Source organism: Equus asinus, chromosome 10, assembly GCF_041296235.1.
Source record: "Equus asinus isolate D_3611 breed Donkey chromosome 10, EquAss-T2T_v2, whole genome shotgun sequence".
Taxonomy (NCBI): domain Eukaryota; kingdom Metazoa; phylum Chordata; class Mammalia; order Perissodactyla; family Equidae; genus Equus; species Equus asinus.
This window is the reverse complement of record NC_091799.1, coordinates 41,587,273-41,611,254: the sequence shown is the minus strand read 5'-3', so window position 1 is coordinate 41,611,254 and position 23,982 is coordinate 41,587,273. Positions and strand designations below refer to the sequence as shown.

At 39.2% G+C, this 23,982-nt stretch overlaps 1 protein-coding gene across 9 annotated transcripts; it reads right to left on the bottom strand.

Annotated features, from left to right (window-relative positions):
- Window positions 1-46: 46 nt before the first annotated feature.
- LOC106831794 (bile acid-CoA:amino acid N-acyltransferase-like) lies at window positions 47-22,451 on the bottom strand. 9 transcript variants are annotated; one of them, XM_070519114.1, is made up of 6 exons: window positions 22,190-22,451; window positions 20,671-20,746; window positions 18,379-18,434; window positions 7,853-8,369; window positions 5,569-5,771; window positions 47-2,486 (listed from the first exon to the last, which is right to left on the bottom strand). In XM_070519114.1, the coding sequence occupies exons 3-6, from the start codon at window positions 18,424-18,426 to the stop codon at window positions 1,890-1,892; spliced, it is 1,365 nt and encodes a 454-aa protein (XP_070375215.1). In that variant the 5' UTR covers window positions 18,427-18,434; window positions 20,671-20,746; window positions 22,190-22,451; the 3' UTR covers window positions 47-1,889. The 9 variants fall into 9 exon arrangements, with proteins under 9 accessions (XP_070375215.1, XP_070375214.1, XP_070375218.1 ...); XM_070519113.1 differs by lacking the exon at window positions 22,190-22,451 and adding an exon at window positions 22,092-22,168; XM_070519117.1 differs by lacking the exon at window positions 18,379-18,434.
- Window positions 22,452-23,982: the final 1,531 nt, after the last annotated feature.

Genomic DNA, 23,982 nt, shown 5'->3' with positions numbered 1-23,982 from the left:
AACATTGATATAATACTTGACCAAAAATAACCCACACAAAAATGGTTCAATCTTATTTATTAATCTTAACGAAGAATACATCATGACCAAGTGAGTTTTATTCTATAAATATAAAGATGATTCAATACTAGAAAAATAAGTCATCATATAATTAGATCTACAGAGAAAAACCACACAATCATTTCTAGCAATGCTGACAAAACAGTTGAAAAGAATCCAAAACCTTCTTGGTTTAAAAGGAAGAGCCATAAAATATAAATTGAGGGATACATATCAGACCAAGCACCAACATCACATATCACAGACAGAGTTGTTCTTCCTAAAGTTCAAAACAGGAAACAAGAAAAATTATACCCATTATATCTGTTATGATAACTGTTATATAGCATATTGTATATCTAATGCATATAGCATATAACATACATAACTATTACATAGCATATAGCATAGGAGGTATTACAGTTGTAATTACAAGATTATTATAGTCAAAGGAGTGAGGTATTCTGATTGGCAAGGTCTGGGAAATGTGGAAACTTACAAGTGAGAGAAGACACAGGCTAATGGCTCCACTCTTATTGAATGGAATGATTTCACTCTAAACAGAGGGAATACAAGAAAGTGGATAAGAAGAAAAAAGAGCTTAGGCAGATACAACTGAAGTGTCATGTTACTTCTGTTAATCTAACTCCTCATTGGCTCCCCATCACACCCACGAAATGATTCAAAATACTTTTCTACTGGTTCATCTTCACCTTGATTATCCACCAATCATCTTCCACTTCCATCCATTGAAATTCAGTAGCTCAGGAATATTTGGGCTGTGACTTACCCCTTAGAGAAGATACCTCAAATTTGACCTGTGACGAGGTAATTTGGATTGCTCTACACCCAAGGTCATCAAACTATGTCCTGCAAGGGAATCCAGCCTTAGGCCTGTTTTTCTGCTCCCCGTGGGCTAAGAATGGTTTTTGTATTTGTAAATGCTTGGAAAAAAATAAAAAGAAAATTACTATTTTTTGATGTAAAAATTATATGAAATGCAAATTTCAGTGTCCTTAAGTAAAGTTTATTTATTTAGCCACGATTATTCATTATATCCTGTCTGTGGCTGCTTTTGTACTACAATGGCAGAGCTGAATAATAGTAACAGTGACCTTATGGCCCACAAAGCCAAAAACATTTACTATCTGGTACTTTACAGAAAGAGTTTGCTAACCCCTATTCTAGAAGCACACAATCCACACCATCCTGTCTGCTTTACTAAATCACAATTCTTGAGTTTCAGATTGTTCCTCTCTCAAATGCTGTATGTTTAGACACAAAAATGACTTTATTTTATTTTATTAGTGTTTGTTGAATTATTGATTGTAGATTGATTGAATGTTGTTACCTCCATATCAGCTTCCATATTCCTTTAAAATAATACATTTTGTTACCCAGCTCTGGTTTTCCAAAAACAATGAACTAACCATGAATCATGATCATATTCTCAAATATGAGAGATCGAAGCATAACTTGAGTTTTAAGAAATCACAAATATCTGCACCTGATTCTATTCATATCTGTTTTACAAACCAGGGGAGTCTTTGTTTCTTTTTTGGCCATTTTTTTCCCTAGAGAATTGCTATAATTGTAAACTGGAATATTTTAGGGCAGGTAGAGCTCTAATTTTACTTCTAAAAATGCAAAGCCCTCAGTATATGATATTGGATTAAATGGGAAAATTTTTCCCTCTCCAAAGTCAAAATCTGACCATTCTCGGTCCTCTTGCCTTCTCCTGCTATAGCTTCCTTCTTACAGTAGAGATAAGAGACATTGTTCCACGAAAATCAGGTGAAGATCTGGTAAAGCCATATTGCTTTTCTGTTTTCCAGGAATATTGACTTTTCTCAGAGTTGACTGGTCACAACTGGAATGAGGTGCTTCCTGAGAAACTTCTGGATCTCCTTCCAAGAATGTTCCTGTGCAGCTGCATGTGGGATCACCTCTCCTCCCCAGTGTATGAAGAAGTGGAAGTTGGAGAGCTTTGAGGCACAGCACAGTGGGGAATAGGGAGGGTATATCAGGTGGCCAGCCCCAGGGTAAGATAGCAGGGTCCAATTGTTCTTCCCATTTCTTCTCAGCTGTTCTGTGGCTTGCTCAGCATGTGCTTTACTGTTGATGTTCTTATCTTCTTCTCCCACAATAAAGAGGAAATGTCCCTGGGCTTTTTCAATGGGGAGAAAAGAAGTCTGATTGGCTTCAACTCTAGCTTCCTCAAAAATGTGCCGAAACTCGAATAGCCCTAAGGCACTGATGGATAGTAACTGTGGAGAGTGGGGCAAAGGCTGATATATCTGACCACGATACACCTGTGGAGCATCAAAAATGAAGTTGGGCCCATTAATAAGCACGGTGGCTCTGACTTGTTTTAGGTGAATAGCCATGGAGAGTCCAATCTCTGCTCCTTTGCATATGGAGACCACCCCAATACCTGGACCAAAGACCTGAAAATAATGGAAATGAGATGTTGATTCTATCCATCATTTAGCAAAACCCTACAATCTCAAACAACCTAAGAACTTCAGTGGCCAGTGGGGACAAACTAAGTGCTAATCCCACTCACTTGGCCGGTTCTAGAGTTCTGGAATATACAATGTATGTTCAAAGGAAATACTTCTTCAAGAATACGTCAGACTTTACTTACTGAATCCTATGGATTCAGCATTGTGGTAGGTGCTGAGTTTAAAACGCCCTAAAGAAACACCAATGTAGTAGGGAAAATAAGAAAAAGGCATGTAACTATTGTGAATAATATAAGTCAAGGTATAATTGATTGGTCAGCTTTGTTGCACCAATTCTGAGCTCTCTAGAAGCTCAAACAAAAGGGTACTCTGTAGGAAAAGATCGAGAAAACAAGATGAGATTAGTAAGATAGAGCATGGAAACTTGAACAGAGCATTCCAGACTTGCTTTGGTTTCTCCAAAGGTTTCTCCTTTAGAGAAAGGTTTCATAAAAGAGGCTTGGCTCAGCTTCCTCTGTCATTGTCTGTCATCAAACAAACATTTTGGCATTCACTCTGTACCAAGCATTGGGAGACAGAAAGGAAAAGCATAATCTCTTATCATCAAGTACCTCACTGCCAGATAGAGAGACAGGAGGGAAAACACAGATGATCAGAGGATCTTATAAATTCTACAATATAAGAGTGCAATAGGCAAGACAGCAAACCCAGATTGGCAGAGAATAAAGGCAAGACCAAAGAAAGGTTCTCAGAGGAAATGGGCTATGAGTTGTCTTTGTATAAAAAAATGAGCACAAGCTAGAAGGAATGGTATTCTATGCTGAGTGAAGTAGACACAGTTAACTGCCTACACAGGAACCATGCTTCACAATTTCAAGGCTAACATGACCTTGATTTTGTGGGGCATAGCAATGTACCCAGTCCCAAAGGATAAAATTCTGATGCATCTGAACCTATTCCCTATAGCTACATCCTTTTTCAGACTCTCTTATAAGGCCACTACCTTTGACCTAAGGCCTTAGATTTTTTCCCCCACATAAAATGGCATACAATTATGAGGAGAAAGCCTAGATTCCTGGCCATTCTTTCCTGCTTCTGATACTGGTATATTGACTTGATGCCTGAAACTGCTACAGCCATTTTGTGACCTTGAGGAGAAGGCCAAGAAGTTGCAGAAATGTCAAACCAGTCTCCTCGATCAAAAACTCCACAGAGTTTCTGAAACAAAGCTGGAACCATCTATCTCCAGAACTGTTATGTGAGAGAATAAGATGCCTTATGCTGATGTCATTTAAGCCACAATCAGCCACTTTTCTGGGAAACATAGCCATTCCTAATGGATTCACCATAGGAGGAGTATGTGCAAAAACTCAGAAGCAATGCATTTAGGGAACCACAGCTAGTTCTTCATTGCTTGAGTTTAGAGTATAAAATGAGAGGTAGCATCATAAGGCTGGAAAAGAAAACAGCAAATTGATAGTGAATAACTTCGAAGGACATGCTAAGCAGCCTTGACTCTTTTCCTAACTACACAGGAGAATTAGGACAGGTTTTAAGGAATGAAATGATGGTACCCAGAACTAAGGCAACACCAGTGGGGACAAAAATGTGTTCATGAGTTATTTATGAGTGTTCAGCTCCCAGTCATCAACGGGGTATGGGAGAGCAAAGGAGAAGAAGGAGTTAAAGATGATTGGTTTTAATGGCACAAAATAAAGCCTTGATTCTCCTTGAGCAGTGACTTCACGCAAAGGGAGAGCTTCAGAGAGTCACCTCTCTTCTATAGCCTTTCTTGATCCCCTATAATTTCTTAGGAAAACAGAATTTTATTAATGAATATTTGGGGGGTTTTTTCTTACTATTTGGAAAAATATGAATTAATGTACCACTGGTATCCAGCTTACAGAAATATGAGAAATGCCTAGGGTAAGGGGAAGACTATGTGATAGTTCAAGGATAGTTCCTTTACAGGCATCAAAAATAGCAGTTTAAAAATTCAATGCACCAGTAGATTGTCAGCAACTGTTGCTCATCTTACTACTGCAATTCTGATCATATTTTGGTGATCTTTACATGAAAAAAGATGTAGTAAAGACACTAAATTTGTTTTCCTCTTTTTTTTGAGGAAGATTAGTCCTGAGCTAACATGTGCTGCCAATCCTCCTCTTTCTGCTGAGGAAGACTGGCTCTGAGCTACCATCCATGCCCATTTTCTTCTACTTTGTATGTGGGATGCCTACCACAGCATGATGTGCCAAGCGGTGCCATGACCGCACCCGGGATCCAAACCAGCGAACCCTGGGCCGCTGAAGCGGAATGTGTGCACTTAACCGCTGTGCCACTGGGCAGGCCCCTAAAGACACTAAATTTTACTTAGATAAAATCTTACTAAGAAAAAAATATTAGCAATTAACAAGGGATAACACACATCATCCTATTATAGAAGCAAAGCACACTTTAAAATTTAAGGGGATATGTGGATTGGAAACTACTAAAGCATTATGTTTAAGGCCTCTTAAGTAACTAAAAGTTTAGACCCACCCTTCAAAGAAATACTGATTATCTGTCTGGTTAAGTGTGGTGATCTACTAATTATCAGAGAAGATGACAGTAATAATAATTGCTCACATTTATTGAGCGTTTAGTATTGCCAGTTATTTTAGTAAGCACTGTGCTGTAGCCCCTTTAATTCTCACAAGAACCTTACAAAGTAGTATCACTGCAATATTGTTTAACAGATGAAGAAAGTGAGCATTAGAGGGTCTTAGTAACTTGTCCAAATTCCCACAGCCTGATGGGGTGGAGCCAGAAATGCAACCCACTTCTGTCTGAATCCAAAGCCAATGCCTTTTGATTCCATGATGGACACACACTAACTTTCTACGCAGTTTGTCTTTCTGGGCAAAAGACACTAGATGCAAAATAAATCATGTGCATAATATAGATATGTAATAGACTCTCAGGTTCACTGGGGTAGAGCCATACCTGGAAGTTAAGGGAAGTCACAGAATATTATGCTTATTAGAAAACAGGGACTGAAATCTAATGAAACGGCAAAAATTACCTTAGGATGTCTCAGGAGAAAGTTGGCAGCTTCCTCAAAATATTCCAGATCTACTTTCTCTAGTGGGCAAGGCAGATCTTCATAGTCACAGTAAGCCAAGGCCAGGGCAGCAAAGCCGTGACTGGCCAGGAGACTGGCCCGGAATTCAATCAGTCCTCCGATGCTCCCAAACAAATCAATTACTCCTGGGAAACGGCCCTCTCCTGAAAAACATAATATAAAAATAAAATAGAATCGGGTATGAGGGGAAGATGAGGAAAAGAGAAGAAAAATACGACAGCATAAAGAAGAAATGCATCATAAATTTTGGAATCAATGTGTACATTTTCAATAGAATCCCCAAATTTTCAGCCTCGTATCTGCAGCAGAATTAAAACTGATTGATTATATAATGAAACACAATATCCAAAAGTTTGATTGGAAACCATGTTCACTGACATGTTTAATCTTTGTAGCCAAGGAAAAGTGGGGACTTTCTATAGTCCTGGAGTAAAGAAAGCCATGGTAGTTAGGGCAGGGTTTCTTAACCTTCAAGGAGAAACACTAATAGGCTTCAGAAAATCCATGAGGTCTTGAAATTACGTGCAACATATGTATGTTGACATGTACATTTTAGTGATGAGAAGGTCTACAGATTTAATTGGTTCTCAAAGAAGTATATGGCTCAAAAAAAAAGGCTTCCGAAGCATAATGCTTCAAAGAAAAACGTATCGAAATGATTATTGTTGGTTCGCAAACACCCCCACACACAGAGAGCAAGGCGAGACCAAAGGAAGAGGCAGACCACTCCAGATTGGTAGGTGGCAGGGTTAACAAGCTAAGGAAACTTATTTATGAGGCTTGTCTTGGGCAGCCGCAAGACAAGTAGATCTCTGCGCCTGCCTGCCAGAATCTTAAAAGTTTGTAGAGAAGCCTTCGCTGGGTTCAGGCACGTATAGCGTCCAGAGGATCTCTACAACAGCTTACTCTCTCAAGACTGTGTGCTTGGAACAGCTCCTACTGTGGGAATGTTAGGCAGAGCACACATTCCAAGGACAGAGGAGGAAGTGAACAGCTTCTGATTGCTGGGGTCCAGCTCACAGGTCAAAAGACAGTCATGTCCTCTGGATGACCTCCTCCAACACTCCACCCCTGGTGACTGGCTTTTACAATCTTATATTCCCCCACCCCACCCTTCCGCAATGTGCCCTAGGTGGTCAGCAAGGGGTTTCACTAGCATGGACATGGCTAGTTTGGCAGCTCTCTGGCTGTACTGGAGGTAGATACAGCAACAGTATAGGTACATGTGAGAGAAAACACGGATTAAGACAATGATTCCCAAAATAAGTAACAATTTTTTCCACTGAGAGCCCCACTATGCAAACTACTGATTTATTAAATCCCCTGGGCTGGGCGTCAGATCACTCAGGGCATTCACTTGTGTCTTCACGTGATTTCATAAAGATAATACATTAGCAGACTCATCAGGTATTCTGTTTGGATAGTGATACAGATGCCTTCTTGTGAGGCAGTGATAATGTCCAAGGCCATTCTATTTTGGAAGACAGCTTTTCTCATTAGAGACATTTCAGTGTTCAGTAAGAACAGACTTTGTTGACTATCATTTAAGACTTGCTGGGTGAGTTTAGTAAGGACTTCTATGTGTGCCATCATGTCTCCCAGGCCAATGGAGGGGACAAAGATGGCGGTCGAATGATCATTCCAGCCGAAAACAGAATGTGCCCATCTGGCGGTGAGGAGACAGGTTGGCAGCTTTCAGAACTTGACCTGGTTGTGCATACCATACATGTTGGCTGAGGGAGGCAGCACTGTCAGGCATGAGGAGATGAACTGGTGGGGGGGATATGACAGACCAGGGCTCCCACCTTCTCCCCTGTCTCAATGGTGCATGTTCCATTCCAGGTACAGCACATTTCAACAGGTCCAGCTTGCAGCAGGACAACAGAATCCCAGTGAAGATTGAGTAGCTCTCCCTCACCAAGGGGTGTGAAGTAACTCACCCATCTGGGTGAGACATTGCATTGCCAATTCTAGTAGATAATGCCTCTCCATATGTGATGAAAGCTACATGTCATAGCCTTAGATAAACTCTAGAAGTGCTGAGATGAAACTTGAGTTGGAATGGAGTATCACCACATTCTTGTTCTGACCCAAAGTTAACCATGATTCTAAGGCAAGAAAGAACTGCTCTATATTTTATCCATGTCCAAATTAAACTTCTAGAAGGATAAGGCATTCAAAAGAGGAAAAACAAGGATAACAATAGTCGGGTAATTCTACTCACCTGGAGGGAGAAAGAGTGCTCCCCGAAGGCGGCCTTCTCGGACTTGGATTCGCGTGACACCAGGTGCTACGTACCATCTCTCCAAAGTCAGGCTGACGATTGGAGCAGCGGTGGCCTTGTTGATTAAGATTACATTTGAATTATACAGTTTTAATTGAACCCGGAAGGGGCTATTCATCACATCTCTTTTCAACAGTCTAGTTAATATCTTTTCAGGTTTCAGGGACCAGAAGAGACCCATCGGGTGGACTCCTACGTAGTCACCTCCAAGTGAAGAAGCATGCTCCAGGTCCACCTCGCCAACTTCATTGGCCCTATAGTAGGCTTGGGAATGAAACATGTTTCCCATTTCATCTTCTAGTGATGCCTGAAGAAGCACTATCTGAAAGGGAGTCAGGCCTGTAGCTCGGATATGCACTGGCTCATCGACAAGGGCACTTGCAGGGGTAGCTGTCAGCTGAATCATTGTTACAGTATGGCACCTTGGATGATTCTTCAGTAATGCCTTCAGCAAAACCTTGAAATAGAAAGGAATGTGAGAGAATGAAATAAGGCAGTGATAAGGTTAGTGAAAAGTGAACTTGATCAGGAATGCTTGGGATTTGGCTGTAACTCTCCAGTTATTTAGCAAATATCCTGCTATAGGCCAGAGAGCTTTCAACAAATTTCTAGAAGATATAAAGCAAGCGGATATGTTTTATAGTAATAATGAACCAGGGTGGAGAAAGCAGCAGCCAAAATATGCATGAATATTATCAACACATCCAAAAAGGATATCACAATCTGCCCCCCAGAACGCTTGGAAAATCAGATGCGGTGAAGGACAGGTGTGTGATGTGGGGTTGAAAACAGGGGACTTTGTTCAATGTCTATGTATGTGGAACAGGTGACTCCACTGTTAATCCCCTCTCCAAGTTGTGCAAGCAGAATTTCTGGCATATAAGAATCTTCCTCCAACAGAGTGCAAAAAATAGAGGGATCTTCTCAAAAGAATGAGAATAAAATCTTTGAGGAGAACAAAGAGGCCGACATGTGTATTGCTCCCTAGAGAAAAAAGTACTTATAGCTTCACAGTTAGGATTTACCCAGTCCTAAGCCAAACTACGAGTTGACAAGCCCTTCAGGTGCACAGAAGTCTTGCTGAGCTTTTTATAACCTCTTTCCTAAAAATTAAGAAATGCCCTTCTCCTTTTGGTTAGTGTGGAGAAAGCCACAAAAATGACCATTGTTCTCAGTCTAAGAACAAAGATTATCTGGATAAACTACAAAATCAATTTGTTTTCTGTTTTTATAAACTCATTAGATTGCAAAAAATGCAAAGAATCTAAGTGAATTGAACGCCAGCGAGTGACAAGCTCCTCATAGTAGAGAGGAAACTTTCTCCCTTGCACAGTGAGTTTCATTTATGATAAAACAGCAAAAAAGAAACCCCATAAAGAAAAATAAGTAGAAATCAACAGAAAATTTAATGCACTTTTAATGGATGTGTGTGGGCTGGTTTGATAGATTAGAAGTCTGAGAAAGTCCAGCCCCAGAGTCTTTCTCCAACTATCAACTCTTTCTACAGGACTTAACCATGTGCTCTGGGACAATGAATCAGAGATGGAGAGCAGAAATGTGAGCTGAGAGCAATCCATCTGAGGCATTGCAGGCCTTTATATAAAGTTAGGCAGGTGCCTAACGTTATACACCTGCAGCAGAGCACAGGAGGAAGATGGGGCCTACATACAAGCAGATAATTATAATTCAGCTAAATTTTCAGTGAATTGCTAAAGGCTTAGTGTGAATACCTGGTAGCTGCAGACACATGAGAAATTTGCACCCAATCGGAGACTATTTTCCACGGACCTCACCAGGGAGTTATAAGAAAGATTTGAGTAGAGAAGAGACTGGAAAAAGGTTTCCTTACTCGTGCAGGCCTGGAGCAAGGTGGCAGCCACCACTGCAAGAGAGGCACAATGCCCCACCTAGATGTGTTTTTCTTGAGAAATAAATGCCTTAAACCATTAGAGGAGAGGATGATCAACTGAGCCGTTTCCTGGGATTGAAGTATTTCCCAAGATGCAAGACTCTCAGTGCTAAAACCAGGACAGTCCCAGAAAAATCAAGAGGGGTTGGTCACCCTATTGGAGAAAGAGCACCAAACTCCACCACTCCCAAGGCATGGGAGACGACCCATTGCTGCTGGGAACAGGAAAAATGAATGGAAAAGAAAAACTATTCCTGGAAGGCAGGAAACCATGCTGGACCCAAATAATTAGAGGTCTCACACCACTGGGAGAGGGCAGGATCTCTGAGAAACCTTCACCCCCAGACCTAAGGATACAGGGCCCGCCAAAGATTGAGGCTCAACCAGGACAATGGAAAGCATCATGGCCTCCCCACCACCAGGCTAAGGAGCACCAAGTAACAAGTAACAGCAATCTACCACTTAGGGCTGGCAAAAGCATGGAAAGAACATTTTTTGATGTTCAGGCACACAGGGAAGGTCTAAAGTTGAGGGTAGAAAGTGAACATTGAGAAAAACTCTAGCAAACAAACCTCCGTTCTAAAGGCGAAGTAACACCAAAAGATTTTGAAGGTAGTGATAAGGTGAATGTAACCATAGCAACAACAGCAAAAGATGAGCTCAGGTCTTCACTAGATTGACCCCACTAACGGACCAGCAGCAGAAGAGGAATTTCTATTTCCAGACATAAATATTTATATCAGTTTTTACTGTTCTGTATATTACGTCTGACAATAATTAGTTGAGACGTAACTCAATAGCAAAAACACAAACAATCTGATTAAAAAATGGGCAGATGATCTGAATATATATTTTCCCAAAGAAGGCATACACATGGCCATCAGGTATGTGAAAAGGTGTTCAACATCACCAGTCACTAGGGAAATGCAAATCAAAATCACAATGAGATACCACCTCACACCTGTTAGAATGGCTATTCTCAAAACAAGAGGTAAGTGTTGGCAACGATCTGGAGAAAAGGGAACACTTGTGTGCTGTTGGTGAAAATGTAAATTGGTGCAGCCACTATGGAAAGCAGTATGGAGGTTCCTCAAAAAGTTAAAAATAGAACTACCTTATGATCTAGCAATTCCACTTCTGGGTATTTATCTGAAGAAAATGAAAACACTAACTCAAAAAGACATCAATAACCCCATGTTCACTGTAGCATTATTTATAATAGCCAAGACACAGAAACAACCTAAGTGTTCAATCAGCAGATGAATGGATTAAGAAAATATGGTAGATGTACACAATAGAATGTTATTCAGCCATAAAAAGGAAGGAAATTCTACCATTTGCAACAACATGGATGCACCTTGAGAGCATTATGCTAAGTGAAGTAAGTCAGACAGAGAAAGACAAACACCATATGAACTCACTTATATGTAGAATCTAAAAAAAGGGGGGGAATGTACTCATAGATACAGAGAACAGATTGGTGATTGTCAAAAGTGAGGGGTGAGGGGCGGTCTGAGGTCGGCAAAATGGGTGAAACGGGTCAAAAGTTGCAAATTTCCAGTTATAAAATAAATAAGTCCTCGGGATGTAATATACAGCATGATGACTATAATTAGTAATTATATTGTATATTTGAATATTACTAAGAGAGTAGAACTCAAAAGTTTTCATCACAAGATAATTTATAACTATGTAACTATGTGTAGTAATGAATATTGGCTAAACTTATTGTGGTAATCATTTCGCAATATATATGTGTATCAAGTCATTATGTTGTACACCTATAACAAATATAATGTAGTATGTCGATTACATATCAATAAAAAGGAAAAAGCTGAAGGTCAAGCACAGAATTTGATGATAAAAGTAGATAACTGCCAACAAATATTTGACCAAGCCAGGTGTGTTATGTCAAGGTCAGGACCAGACCTGGAACATGAGATAGGGATATCTGGTGGTTGCCTCCAACAATTTTGATTCCCTAGAAGTTTCTGAACCTTCTGGGCCTGCTGAAGATGTCCACCCTTCCCCTACTAAGAGCTAGAAGTATCCTCTCTTCCTTCCTCCATGTTAATAGCATGAGAAAAGATAGTATAGAGGTCTTTGTCCCATAAAGCAACAGGTGCTGCTGGAAGCCGTCCCCATCCTGGCTCAGAGGCCTATAACAAAAGTTGAGTCACAGCATAACCTAGCTAGGACCATGCTGGGCTTGACAAAGGAAGAAATGGACTATATGCCAAAGTTGCTCATAACCTAGCCAAAAAAAAAATTATGAGACACACAACAAAAGCAAGAAAAATGGCGAAAGACAAAGCAATCAACAGCACTAGACTTAGAGATGATATGGATGAAACTATCAAACAGTGAAATTAAAATAACTGTGATTACTATATTAAAGCTTGCTATAGACTGAACGTGTGTGTCCCTCCAAAACGCATGTGTTGAAGTTGTAATTTATACTGTGATGGTAATTGGTAGTAGGGTTTGGGAGGTAATTAGATTTACATGAGGTCATGAGGGTGGAGCCCCCACGATGGGACTGGTGCCACTATAAGAGGATGAAGAGGCCAGAGTTCATGCTTTCTCTGCCATGTGAGGATACATCAAGGAGCAGGCTGTCTATAAACAAGGAAGAGGGCCTTCGGCAGAACTCAACCATGTTGGCATTCTGATCTCAGACTTCCGGCCTTCAGAACTGTGAGAAGTAAATTTCTGTTGTTTAAGCCACTCAGTCCATGATAGTTTTTTAGAACAGTCCAAACTGACTAAAACAAAGCTCTAGTGAAAAGGATGGACAACATGAGCAAAGAAATAGGGAATTTCAACAAAAAAATAAATGGAAACCAAAAGAAAGCATCAAATCGGGAAGCTACAAATAATAATAATAATAAATAGCAATGCAGATGAAGAATGCTTTCAAAGGGCTCATCCATTGCACATAGCTTGGATAAAATCATTGAACTTGATGCTAGGTCAATAGAAATTACCCAAATTGCATAACAAAGAGGAAAGAAAAAAAAAGAGTGAAAAGAAAAACTGAACAGAGCATCCAAGAGTTGTGGGATAATAATAAATCACGTAATATACATGTACTTGGAAATCCAGAAGAAGAGAAAGATAAAGGAACAGAAGAAATATTTGAAGAGATAAAGGTCAAGAATTTTTTAAAATCATAAAAGATATTAATCACAGACACAACAATCTCAGAGCACCCCAAGCAGGATAAATTAATAAAAAACAAAAACAGGGTCTGGCCCAGTGGCCAGTTAAGGGCACACGTTCTGCTTTGGTGGCCTGGGGTTGGCCAGTTTGGATCCCGGGTGCAGACATGGCACTGCTTGGCACACCATGCTGTGGTAGGCATCCCGCATATAAAGTAGAGGAAGATGGGCATGGATGTTAGCTCAGGGCCAGGCTTCCTCAGCAAAAAGAGGAGGATTGGCAGCAGTTAGCTCAGGGCTAATCTTCCTAAAAGAAAAAAAGCCTAGACATCATATTCAAAGTGATAAAAATCAAAGATTAAAAAAAATTTAAGGCAATTAGAGAAAAAAAACTCACACTACATACAGAGAAATAAAGGCAAGGGCTTTATCAGACTTCTCATCAGAAACTGTACAAGCCAGAAGAAAATGGAATGATAAATCTTGCTGAAAGAAAGAAAAAAATCTATAAACCCAGGATTTTATATGCAGCAAAACTATATCTTAAAAACGAAGGAGAATGTATCCATCTTTTGTAACTTGCTGAGTCTCTAATTATTTGAAAAGAAAAATATTTTTTAAATAAAGCAGAAATAAACATTTTTCAGACAAAAACTAGTATAATTCCTTACTAGAAGACCTGTATTACAAAAAATATTAAGGAAAATTCTTCAGGTAAAAATAATATGACATGATGACACTAGAAAGAAAATTGGATAAACCTTGAAAAGAAAAGAATTGCTGTTCTTTCTGACCCTTTTGGGGTTGTTTCTAGGTGACTAGAAAGTAGCAGAAGTGTCAGGACTCTATGATGTGCAGCAGTCTCACATGGTCTCTCTACAGAACATTCCGCATTCACAGCTCAGAAAGAACTTTTTAAGGTCATCTAAAAAATATATATAAAGCGTTGGTCATCCTAGTACCTTGAGCATCCTGACACCACTTGGTGCTCAGGAATCTTCAAGACACAGGAAAGAGAGACCAAAGGCCCATTGGTGATGCTTTGGGAGGTGGTTCTCACAAGCAGCACATGGTCGACCTAAAACACATAGTCAACCTAAAACACATTCTTCGTCATCCAAGAATAGCCCTCTCTAAATTATGGAAAACGATTGTTCTAGAACAACAATAAATGATCAACCTCCCTCAGAAACTCCAGCTGGGTTTATATTTAAGAATTATGGTCCTTCCTCTATAAAGTTTTGTCCTGGTGGACTGATAATAGTAAAGATGATTTAAAATTACAGTGGCCAGTTGGGGTTCTTTTGAGCTTTTAAAACTTGTCTTTTTGAACACCAGATTTGAGAACCACAGATTAGACAAATTGAATGCAATCTTTGATTTCTAAAGAATCAAACATGCCACCTTCTGGCACATCTGCTTAAAAACTATGGTCCCAGAAACTGTAAATATTTACAAAGAACAGCAAAATATTTACAAAGAAGAAAAAAGCATGTTTTGTGTGCTGAGACCTTGGCTTGGTAACCATCAGTATGCAGTGCCCAAAATACGGTCGGACAGAAATGTGGGTTGTACGCCATTTGCAGCCAGATATAGCTGAGAAGAAATGGAGGTTAAGCTCCATTTGTGGCTAGGATTCTACCAAAATGCTGCCAGCTTCAGGGGAATTACACTGGCCATTAGAAGGAACATTCCAATTAGATAAGATCATTTAAGAGGCGCACTTAAAAGCAAAGGTTTCAAAATTCCAAAATAGCCTTATTGAAACTTTCATTGGAAAAAGCTAATGAAAATTTAAGTTCTTATATCTTAAGATATAAGAAAAGACTACACAAAACCTTAAGCTAATGGCTTTACAGACACTCCTATAAGTATCTTCAAAGGAGGGCCCTATATGGGTCCCTCTCAGAGTTCATGAGACTCTGAGAGATTTTATGATAACCTGCTACATTATTCTCTCACGCAGCCAAAGGAAACTAAAATTAAATTTAATGGAGTTGTTTAATACTGCCAGAAATATTTTGTTTGTCTTGGCTGAAACCTGACAAGATATTTGAAAGGATTTAATAACTTATGATCAGAATTTGACCAAATTGGAAGCTGATAATCAGAAAGTGATGGAAAATTTTTTCTAGGCTTCCTCCCCACTAAGCTAAAATAAAACTTTGTACCTAGTGGGGAAAAAACAAATTAAGGATAATGTAATTGGATGGATATGTCGGTCCTTGATAAGCAACTAACCTCCTCTGTTTATCTCAAAAGGCTTGTAACCTCTCTGGAAGCTGTTATTGAGTATATTCCCAATTCCTAAGACTGAAGGAAAAAAAGATATATGAAGTATTTGGAGATGCAGACTGATACACAAGCACTCTCATCCAAAAATCTAAGGAAGACATTTAAAAACAGAGGCTATAAGATTTTTGGTTGCATCTGCCTATGTGTTTATCTGTGTGTCTATGCATGTATGTTATAAATATGTGATATTTTTCTACCTCTGGATGGTACTATCAAGACTAGTTTGTAAGAGAGCTGTGTTTAATTGGCTTAAAAATAAACAAGCACTATAAAAATCAAGCATACTCTCAAAAAAAAAAAAATCCAGAAACTAACCCAAATGAATTTCAGGATCATGTGATCTAGGAAACTATTCAGTATTAAAGCTAAGTTAAGTTTGTTGGGTTAATTAAAATAGGCATGTCTTTAAAGTTATCAGCCTTAAATATAAAACTTTTGTTGTGAATAGGTTTGCCAAAAGTTAAACAAATTCATGTTTCCTCTGTTACAAAAGTTGGCAGGAAAAAAAACTGATGGCTAATTTTGTCTAATGTCTCAAGAAGTTTTTGTAGGTAATCTAAACATAATTATTAAGAACAAGTAAACTAAATAGATGTAAGAAAGATAAAAAGTTTTGGGGTGAACTTTTTAACAATAATTATGTATTATGGTATATGTACCTAAAAACAGCTTCCAAAATCTTTTTGGTAACTTGAAACCTTTGAGTTTTGATAGATTAAGTTAAATGATAGAAATTTATTGAGTATCTAGATCATTTCCAAATAAGATAAAATATTAGACATTAATTACTAAACATAAGTTTATATACTTTTGGCTTCTTATTACAGAAAATTTTTAAATATTTAGATTTATTAGTAAACATATTTTATGCCATGCTGAGAAACTTTCTGTGAGAAAGTACATATTTCTAGAAAATATTTATAAGCCTGCTAATCCACAGAATGCTAAGGTAAAAGCACCATTGCTTACTTTTTAGTTTTTTTAGTTTTTACCTCATAATTGCTTACTTCTTAGTTTTCAGTAAAAATTAAGGTTTCTAAGGGTTAAGAATTATAATTAATATATGTGACTAAAACTACTAAAAATTAATAAAGGAAATATCTCTGTATACAAGGAAATTAAGATATATGTTTTCAGTAAAAAAGGTATGAGGAATGGAGATATTTTTATTTTGTTAAGAAATTAATTTGTCCTACAGTAAAACTGGTTATGGGAAAGAGGAAAGGAATTTTCGTCCTAAGAGAGGCTAACAAGAGGAGAAGGTATGAGACAAATTCTAAATGTAAGAGGAAAGTTATAGAAGGTTTGTAGAAGAGGAACCCTGAGAAAAGAGTTTTGTGCATGGTCAAGTTGGCTAAGATTGAAATGAATTTAATTAAATAAATGAATTTTAATATCAAAAGAAACCTGGTGTAAAATTAGAATTTGGTTTTCTCTCTTAGAAGGACAGTTTTCTTGGACTTTTAGTCAGCTCTTAATAAAGAGATTATGAACAATTTTTCTTTACTTTTCAGTAAGTCTACCTGAAAGGCAGAGGTTCTATGTTTTTTCAAAATAATTTCCTTTGTTCAAAAAGCTGAGGTCTCTCTATTAAGAGGGTTAAGTTTTTCTTTTTAACTGTTTAACTGTCTGTGTTGTCTTTAACATTTTCTGTTGTCACTTTGGTTAAGTGGATAACTAAGCATTGTTTCACAGTGACCTATGATCCTATTTGACCAAGTGTTTTAAAACTTTTTGATATTTTTTACAAACTTCCCAAAATTCAAATCCCAAATAAAGTCTTTCTTTTGACCTGAAAGTAACTTTCAGAATTTCCAGCAGACCACTGGGACTTCTCAAAGAATTTATTCTCTCTTCCCATAAAAGGGGAGATATTAAACTAATTAGACTTATCTGGTATGTTAAATTGCATGAGAAACATTGTCAAATAAATGATGATAAACTTTTGAGGTTATATTGTGTGAGTAAATGTTATTAATTTATATTCTACATTCTAAAAAGTTATATAAAATTCCCAAAATTCTGATACATCCTAGTATGCCATACTTCTAATCACTATCTTAAAATGTGTGGCACAGAAATAACCAAATTTACTAGTCGTTTGTATTGTAATCAGATCCTTAACCATGCTATTTTAAATATTTTGTCATTTGCAGATAGTTGTAGTTTTATTCTGATGCCTTTGCAATATATTTCACCTTCAGAGAGATTCACGGAAAAGACTCTGACACTTACTCTAGAACACAGTTTTCTGATAAACTTCTAGATTATGATATTGAACTGGGTAAGAAATTACAGAACTCTAATGGAGACACTGATGGCTTCAGAAAACGGCTAACAAAAGATCAAGAACAAATATTAATTACCTGGGACTACATGAGCTGAAAAGGGTACTCTAATATTTCATTTTTCTAGATTTAAAGAAATCTCTTCTCTTAAGCTGTCAACAATTTGGTAAATTATACCTTTCTGAACAAAGAGGAAACATTTGCTTTTTCTCCATACTTGATCCCTCCAGAATTTGGAAACTTTCATTGAGGATTCTTATTTTCATTTAATCAGGCCAAGATTTTAATATAAACAAATTTGTTTTACTGTGATTATCTTTTGGAAAAAAATTAGGGTAATTGTAGAGAGAAAAATTACGTTTGCACCTTAGCAGATGTTAGATTCTCGTCTTAGGCTGGTATGACCAGCTACTGTAAATCTCTAATGTCTTATACTCAAGCCTATCATCAACGAGTTAAGAAAGCTTTCTTGGATTCCAATTTAAAGGATCCTTTCAGTCACACTCTAGAGACTGGTGACTAGGTATTCTGTAAATGTCATCAGAGGAAGACAGTCCTCAAGCCAGATTGGAAAGAGGCTTATTGGAAAGTGCTCATGACCACTGACACAGCTGCAGAAACAGAAGGCATTTAACCTTGGAGATACATCTCACAGCTAAAGAAGTCCCCACCTGACATCTAGTGCTGTGCAAATGCCGGAGGCCTGCAGATCAAATTGACTAGGAAGAGAAGCAATCGACATCTGAGGCAGACAGCTTTCCCCCAGATGGTGAGACCAGGCCTGTATTCCTTTTACTCACTGTTGCTTCTTACCTCATTTTCTCCCTCTCTTTCTTGGAAAGATAAATCTCTTATCCGCATCTCCCAATCTGTTACAAAAGGGGAAAATCTTTCTGACTATTGGGTTTCTCATCAGAATCCTCATTCTGTACATGAATCTAAAGATCCTTTAGTACATTTAATGACCAGTCTCCCCACCATTCTTCCCCTAATTCCTTGTGCTAAGTGTCTAGAGCTCCTTACCTAAACAACCAAATCCTCGGTTTAATGGATTTCATTATAATGACTCTGTAATTTGTGCTCCCTTCAGGTCTAATTTCACTTGTACTTGGCAGAAAGGCCTACGGGGAACACACTGTTCAAATTCTTATCGTACTAGAGGTTATTATGCAATTGGATTGTTGGTTTCACCTATTTTGTTGTATGGTCAATCAGAAACTCAGCATTAGGCATCAGCTTTGAATCTACTTCACAGACTAAAATGTGAAACTAGTTGCACGCATAGTCAAGGGTGTTTAATGCCTGATGATATCAACCTCAGTGAAGCTACCAGTTTTAGAAAAATGCTTTTCCTTCAGTAGGCACTGCTGTGAACGAATATGTCATGAGAAATTTATCTAAAACCCTGGGGAATATTGCTAAATCTGCCACTAAAGCAATAGCTGCCCAAGATCAATCTGGATTCCCTTACATAAGCTATATTAGATAATATAATTGCTCTTGATTACCTCCTAGCTGAACAAGATGGGTTTGTTCTGTAATAAACACCTCTTGCTGTACTTGGGTAAATAACTCTGGCAACGTAAAAACTGAACTAGCCAAAATCTGAGCATAGGTCAAATGGTTAAATGCTGTGTCCACCGACACCATAAAAGATCTTTGATCTCTTTAGCTGGCTACCCTCAGGAATGGCCTCCTGCATCAGATCTATTCTCCAATATGAACTTTACTATTGTAGGAATTCTCACTGTCGTAAGACTTTGTCTTATCTGCATAGCTCAATGTTATAAAAATATCACTTGGATAATGGTCATTCAGTGCTTTAAAATGATTGCTAGGGCTTATGAGCCTTCACCTGAGACACCTAGAGGAAACTACAATGTTTTCCCTTGAAGGAACTTGACAGCAAGGTTTTTTTCTGCTCTGGTACTCCTGTTGCTCAAATGTGGCCTAAGCTCCTAAGGAAACAACTTTTTCCCCTATGTGGGATATAATATATCAAGAATGAGCCTTCCTTACGATGAAGGACTGAAGATGCTCTGACAGTTGATCAGCAAAGCTTTCTAATAGTCGATCAACAATGCTTTCAAATGGTTGATCAGCGATGCTTTCCAAGAAAGATTTCTCTCAAAATGGGGAAATATCAAAATTTACTACAGTGGAGCCATTTTAAATGGAGCCAGAGCCACTTTTCCAGAGAAATTGTTTGCTATCTTGAACCCTTGACTGGGCCAAAATGGCAATTGTTTTACAAGCAATTGTTTGAGAAGTCAGCAGGAAAACAGACATTCTGATCACAAAGACTGAGACTTTCTGAAGATAGAATCAGTAGTCAATCAATGTTTAGCCAAGACTAGCTCTCTGCCTCCAAATCCAATTAAAATTATTTGTAATACAGCCTCTCTTCCTTGCTTTTAAAAGTCCCTGACTTTAACCCCCTAGCAGGACACATTTTGGGTTTCTACCTGAATCTGTGTCTCCTGAATTTGCAATTCTAATTACCCAAATAAATACCTGCTGTTTGAATTGTAGTGAAGTTTTCCTCATTGAGATGTTCATGGTAAAGATTTGCTCTAAGCCTGGAAAGCTACCTCTGGGTCTTTCCATCAAAAGGCTTGTTGGATTGAGTCACTATTGGAATAAATATACTAAGGGAGCTCCTATTTGTCAATGGTCAGATGATGAGTCTTTTGAATTGAAAAAACTTCTATATTTGGAAATTTTTTAGAGAGCTCTCATCATAAGCAGCTGCCTTACTGATATTAATAGGCGGATCCAGTTGAAAGGAGGACACAAAAAAGCGTAATAACAGCTAGCCTTAGAGATTCCCTTGATAAAATGAAAAAGCAGAAATCAGACTTAAAACAACAATTAAAAACCAAATCTGATGTAAATCCCCCCTACTCCTCCCTCTTATACGCCCCTTCATCCACAGCTTCCTGTCCCTGTGTCCTTCCAGAAGATCTTTGGGATCTCTGGGCCCCTCATCTAAACACCCTCCCTCAAAACCCAGCTCCAGCTCCTCAGCCAATTCTCTTAACTCCTAAAAATTCTCCAACTTTCCCAGAAAACCCCTTAACCTCCCAGCTTCCTAATTTAACTTACCTCTCTTTACAAGACTTACAGGGGGCACTGCAGTTTGACTGCCAAGCTATAAGAATCCAGGTCACTTAGGTAAACGCTGAAAGCCAGGAATCAAAATTAGCAGATCGAGAAGGGCAGTAAGTCTCCCTTTGCTGTCGCTTATGACTCCTCCTATTTTCCAGGGCTCAATAAATAGGCCATGCCAATTTCATACATTCCTACACAATATCTCATGCAATGTCCCCTGCAGGCATATCCTGGGCGTCCACTGCAGAGAATTCATGTCCCTGGACAGCAGCCAATCTTTCAAATTACAAAACCTTCTCACCTCCACTCTCAGAGAATCCTACAAAACTCAGAGAGGAATTAGAAAGATTAGCTGTTATTCACAACCCCGCTTACAGGGACCTGGACTGGCTGCTAAGGGGTATGCTTCCCCATCACAATTATACTATAGTTGTCAGACAGGCCAGATGACCCTCTGGAGAACATCCCCCCCACACGCAGGGGAAACAGATGGCCAGAATCTCCCCCAGGCCCTCCTTCAAACGACCAGAGAGTAGCTCAGCTAGAGGCTGGTATTCAAGGGTTAATAGTAGTGACACTGGAGCCCTTTCTTCTCAATGTAAACTGGTCAAAGGTTGAATTAGTACTCAGAAAGAAGGCAGAAGGTGAACATCCCAAAGCTTTTTGAACATTTTACACAAACTTCCCAAAAGCACGCTGCATTAGACCCAGAAGCCCCAGAACATAGGAATCTCTTAACGTCTGCTCTCGTGGGGAATTCTCCCCCTGATATTAAAAAACAAATTCAGAATGGTGTGGTAGGTTGGCCTGAGCATGATTACATTATTAAGTGTAATAATGGAGGCAGCAACACAATTCTTTGAAAAAATTTAGCAAGAATGCAGGAAAAAAAGAGGTAAAAGCTACAATTCTTGCTTTGTGACTTGAATCTTTAGGGAGACAGAAAAATGATTCTAAAAGTAAATTAAAACCCACTCAAAGCCCTCCCTATTTGTCACCAGACAGTTGCAGATATTGCAAGAAATCAGGACATTGGAAGAGAAACTGTCCTACACTAAAGAAAAAGGAAAATTTAAAAGGCTGTCCCTCTAAACCCTGACAGCCCCAGAAGTTTCATTATTCTCCTCCTGAGGGGCAATTCCCTCTTAACTGACAGGGTCATCGGATCCTCAGGCATACCCCAGAGCCTACCATGACACTTAAAATAGAGGACTGGGAGCTGGATTACTTAATTAACACCGGTGCAACTTTCTCTACTATCCACGCAGAGAGTTTATCTCTACCTGTCACCTCTGATTCTATTCAAGCTGTGGGAGTCTCTGGGCAGCCTGTTTCATTGCCCATATCTCAGCCCACTCCAATACCTTTAGGCTCTCTTAACACCCATCATGACTATCTGGTTTCCAAGTACTCACCAGCAAACCTACTTGGCAGAGACTGAATGCCGCTATAAATTATAACGAGAAAGGCAGTTTTATTTCCTTGCCCTCAGCCCAAGCCCCAAATTTCCTACCTTCTTTACTGGAAACTCATCCCAATTTAAATTCAGCTGAAGAGGAGGGATCTTTAAGAGATGTTGCAATTATTCTTTGGGCCACACATGCAAATGAAGTTGGATTGCTACTGAGCTCAGCGTCCATAGGCATTGCCTAGAAAACAAATAATCCTTTTCCATCAGTAGCTGATACCCTCTCTCCAGGGATGCAGGGTGAGGAATTAATCCTATAATAGACTCCCTCTCACAGCAGGGTATCCTTGTCTTTACTGCCTCACCCTGTAACACTCTAATCTTGCCAGTAAAGAACGAAGGTAAATTTAACTCAGATGAGAACCAGATCCATCGATTTGTACAAAAACCTAAGAACTGTAAACTCTTTTGTAATCCCTTGGCAGCCCATAGTCCCCAATCCGGCTGCCATTCTCACCTCACTTCCTCCTGATGCAGGCTTGTTCTGCTCAGCTTTCTTTTCAATCCCATCGCACCCTGACTTCCAATTTATTTCTTCATTTACATTTAAAAGGAGACTATTAACACAGACTCACGACCTCAGGGATATCTTGAGTCTCCCTCAATATTTTCCCAACGCCAACTTGGATTCTGTAGCCTTTACCCCAGGCTCCACACTAGTTCAGTATGTTGACGAACTTTTACTCTAAGCAAACCAAGTAGGGAGCTCTCATAGACTCCCTCATCCTCCTAAAGACACTGGCTGAATGAGGTCATAAAGCCTCGAAATCTAAACTTCAATAGGTACAAATAACTGTTACCTCTTTAGGACATGACATATCTCAGGGCATCAAAAGCTCACCCCAAAACTCCTTGAATCAATTTTGTCCATCCCTCTCCCCAAAACAAAAAAACAGTTATGCAAATTTTTAGGGGCAACTCTCTGCTGCCACTGAAACCAGCACAACACAAGGTTGACATAAGGGAAGCCATATTGTAGAAAAGAGACCCTGTTGTAACTTTGAATGACCTCTGACTAACTAAGCCAGCTGGATTTGCACCCTCCAGGAGATCCACCTTCTCTGTGGATTTTATGACCCCTGCTAGTGCTTATACCTCCCAGCTGTGATAAGATGATAACTTGGTTCTTTTGAATTCCTTAGGAATGTGATGACCCACCCCCCTACCCCGAACAGAGAGTCCATGCTGATAGCCATCACCAATGAAAACTGAAATAGAGATCTGGTGTGTCAACTCCCAGTCTGCAACACCAGAGGGTCAACTTTCCTAACCCCCTCCCATATAACCAACTGGCCTATGTAACTGCTTCAAGATTCTGTGCTCCCTTAAGATGGTTCTTTTGGACTTAGTCTGCCATCTTCCCTCTTGCTAGCAAGCTATAATAAAATGCCCTTTCTCTGCCACCATCTCACCTCTTGACACTTGGCTTTTGCCTTACAGCGAGCAGATCGTGCCCTTCGTGGGATAACACCGCCAATGGATTCCTCATTTTGCAGCCCTTGTTAAACCTCTGTATGCCCTTCTCCCAGAAGTCATCCCAAAGCTTGCTTCTTGGCCTTCAGAGCATTAACCTCCTTTGAAGTTTTAAAATTAGCTCTGTCTTCATCTCTGGCTCTTGGTTTACCTAATTTTGATAAGCCTTTTCAGTCATACTGCCATGAAAATAACGAGATTGCTGCAGGCATTCTAGGAGTCTTTTGCCTCTCGGATATGTCCTACAGCATATTTCTCATACCAATTAGACCCTGTGACATCTGCCACCTGATTGACAGAGCCAGAATGCTAACATTAGACTCCCCCATTCACCTCTACGTTCCCCGTGCTGTGTCTGCTAATTT